This window comes from Leucopleurus acutus (assembly GCF_964270905.1).
Source record: "Leucopleurus acutus genome assembly, chromosome: 1".
Classification (NCBI taxonomy): Eukaryota; Metazoa; Chordata; class Mammalia; order Artiodactyla; family Delphinidae; genus Leucopleurus; species Leucopleurus acutus.
The window spans coordinates 203885923-203888721 of NC_139142.1; the positions used below are offsets into that span (position 1 = coordinate 203885923).

The 2799-nt window shown below is 47.0% G+C and overlaps 1 protein-coding gene across 1 annotated transcript; it reads left to right on the top strand.

The window, feature by feature from the left end:
• Nucleotides 1–533: 533 nt before the first annotated feature.
• Nucleotides 534–2498, top strand: LOC309969245 (patched domain-containing protein 3-like; the record flags this gene model as incomplete). Its single annotated transcript, XM_082850934.1, has 2 exons — nt 534–1297; nt 2373–2498. The coding sequence occupies exons 1-2, from the start codon at nt 647–649 to the stop codon at nt 2496–2498; spliced, it is 777 nt and encodes a 258-aa protein (XP_082707060.1). The 5' UTR covers nt 534–646.
• Nucleotides 2499–2799: the final 301 nt, after the last annotated feature.

Genomic DNA, 2799 nt, shown 5'->3' on the forward strand with positions numbered 1-2799 from the left:
TGTTTCTTGTATTCACTGAATCGTGAGAGGCTGGGCGCAGGGACACACTTGGGGCTGGTTAGGCTACCATGTGGCCGCCAGCGAAGCTCCAGCCTCCGGGCGCGAGCAGCCCGGGCTCAAACAGACTCCCTCAGAATTTCTCCAGGAAACCGTCGGGTGGGTGGAGGTGGGCGCTCCGTGCAGCAGCGCCCTTCCAATCTGCTGTCCTGTTTGAGAACGTCGCCTTTCCTTCCCGGAAATGGGCCTTAATGCAGCTAAGGTTGCGCCAGAGGCGACGCCCGGGCGGGAGGCGGGGCAGGAACCGGGGCCCGTAGCGCAGGGGCCGGAGGCGGGGCCGGGGCCGGACTCGGAGAGCCGACCGCAGCCGCCGGCAGGGCCGGGCTCCGAGCCTCTCCCGGCTGCAGAGCCCGAGCCGGAGCCGGTCTCGGCGTCGGGTCCGGGACAGGAGCTCGAGCTGGGCTGGGCTGCGGGGCAGCGCGCAGGGGCCCCGCCGGAGTCGCAGCCTCTGCCGGCGTCGGAGTCTGAGAACGGAGTGTCCGAGAGGCCCCGCTGCCACACCGACTGCCTGGAGGTGCCGCTCTCCCGGGCCTTCCGGCGGCTGGGATGGGAGGTGGGCTCGCACCCCTGGATCTTCTTGCTGCTGCCCATGGTTTTAACGGCCGTCCTCGGCGCTGGCCTGATTCACCTGCCCAAGGAAGAAGAAGACCTCGAGGAGCAGTACACCCCGATAGGGAGCCCCGCCAAGGCTGAGCGACGCTTCGTGCAGGGACATTTCACCGCCAACGACTCCAATCTCTTCTCCATCGCCAGGAAGAGCACCGGGGTCAATTATGCTTCCATTCTAGTGGTCTCCAACACCAACTCGCTGCTGGAACAAGAAACCTTATCAGAAATTAGTGAAGTGGACGACGCGGTTCAGGCTTTGACTGTGACACAGGCAAACGGAACCCAGATCCTCTACAATGAGGTGTACTCGAAGAACCAGGGCTACTGTGTACCCTTCCACCCACTCTTGTTCGCCTGGAAAACGAACAGTGTCCTCAACCTGAAAAACATCACCTTCCCCATCTACAGCCTAGCCGGCCAGGTCGTGTACCTGGCCAACATCCTTGGAGGAACTGTGTTAGGCGAGAGCATGGGACTGAGCCAGTTACTCCTGGAGGCCAAAGCCATGCGGCTGCAGTACTACCTGAAGACTGGCGAAGGAGAGGACAGCGAACGCAGCAAGGCGTGGCTGATCCACTTCCTGAACCAAGTTGGCAACCTTGAAAAGAGTCTGGCCTTGAAGAAGATCCAGGTACCTAGCGGCTGGGGCTTTACAGGGAGGCCAGGAGAAGGTGGGAGGGATAAGAAGACTTGTTCCAACAGCACTCCCTAATTACTTGATGGAGCCCTTGACTTGAAGCTGGGTGTGTTCTGCTGTATTTGGTCCTTAATCCAACTTTCTTAACATAGCGCACTGAAGAATGCCACAAAAGAATCTAAAAGAGTGGATATATGCATACGTATAACTGATTCACTTTGCTGTACACCTGAAACTAACACATAATTGTAAATCAACTATAGAACAAATTTTTTAAAAAATAAAATAAAAAAGAGAGCTAAGACCTTAAAAAAAAAAAAGCCAGAAATCTTAAATCCTTGGTAACATTTTGCTGAAAAACACAAATTGTACATCCTCAAGGTGGTTCTGTTCAGTACAGACATTGATCTTAAGGTTTAGTTTGGTTTTCTGGTCAAATTACTTTGAAATTTTTACTTTTAGTTAAAGTCTTTGCTGTTTCTGGGAGCCCCCTAAAATTTGTTTAGAGTTCAGTGGAATAAAAAAAAACAAATCTATAAGCAAAAGTTCCATGGTTTTGTTGAAAAAGAATGCTGAGCATTTTAAAAGTAAATTATAGAATAGTGCCAGGCACATGTTAGCTGTTCAGTAATTGCTGGGCTGGCAAACCTAATACTCTGAACAAAACTGGTGAAAGTGAGACACCTTCTGGAAAAAGCCTTTGAATACCCAGTCCTTAATGAAATGATATTTGTGCAGTTAAAATAGTAAAAGATAACAACCTAATAAAAATTTAGAAAAAGCCAAAATGTCTATAGTTATCAATGATTTTTTATATAAGATTCAGATTTCATATATTCAGGAGTTTTAAACTTTGGATTTTTGAAATAAACTTTGGAAAGCATGCCAGAGATTTGTGGGAAGAAGCAAATCTTCATTACCTTCTTTATTCTAAAATCATAATCCACATAGTTTGATTCTTTACTGAATTTTAATGTTTCAATCAATAAGCTATAGTGTTTCAATATCATTTGTAACACACACAATATCAGAATTAAAAGTTACTTATCTGAGTATCTTTTTGTGGTAGGTGGTCTACTTTACATCACTTTCTAGACAACTGGAATTTGAGGCAACTTCTATGACAGTGATCCCCTTGTTTCACTTGGCATACCTTCTAATCATATTATTTGCAATCACATCATGCTACAGGTAAAAGACTTTTATTAGTTTTTTAAACACTAACTTTAAAAAATATTTTATTGTGGTAATATATATGTATATAATGTATACATAATATATATAACATAAAATGTACCATTTTAAAAACCATTAAAAAACAGTTATTTATTTAATTGTTTGACTATGCCAGGTCTTAGTTGCGGCACATGGGATCTTTATTAGCAGCATGTGGGCTCTTAGTTGTGGCATGCAGGCTCTTAGTTGTGGCATGCGGGATCTAGTTTCCTGACCAGGGATCCAACCTGGGCCCCGTGCACTGGGAGCATGGAGTCTTG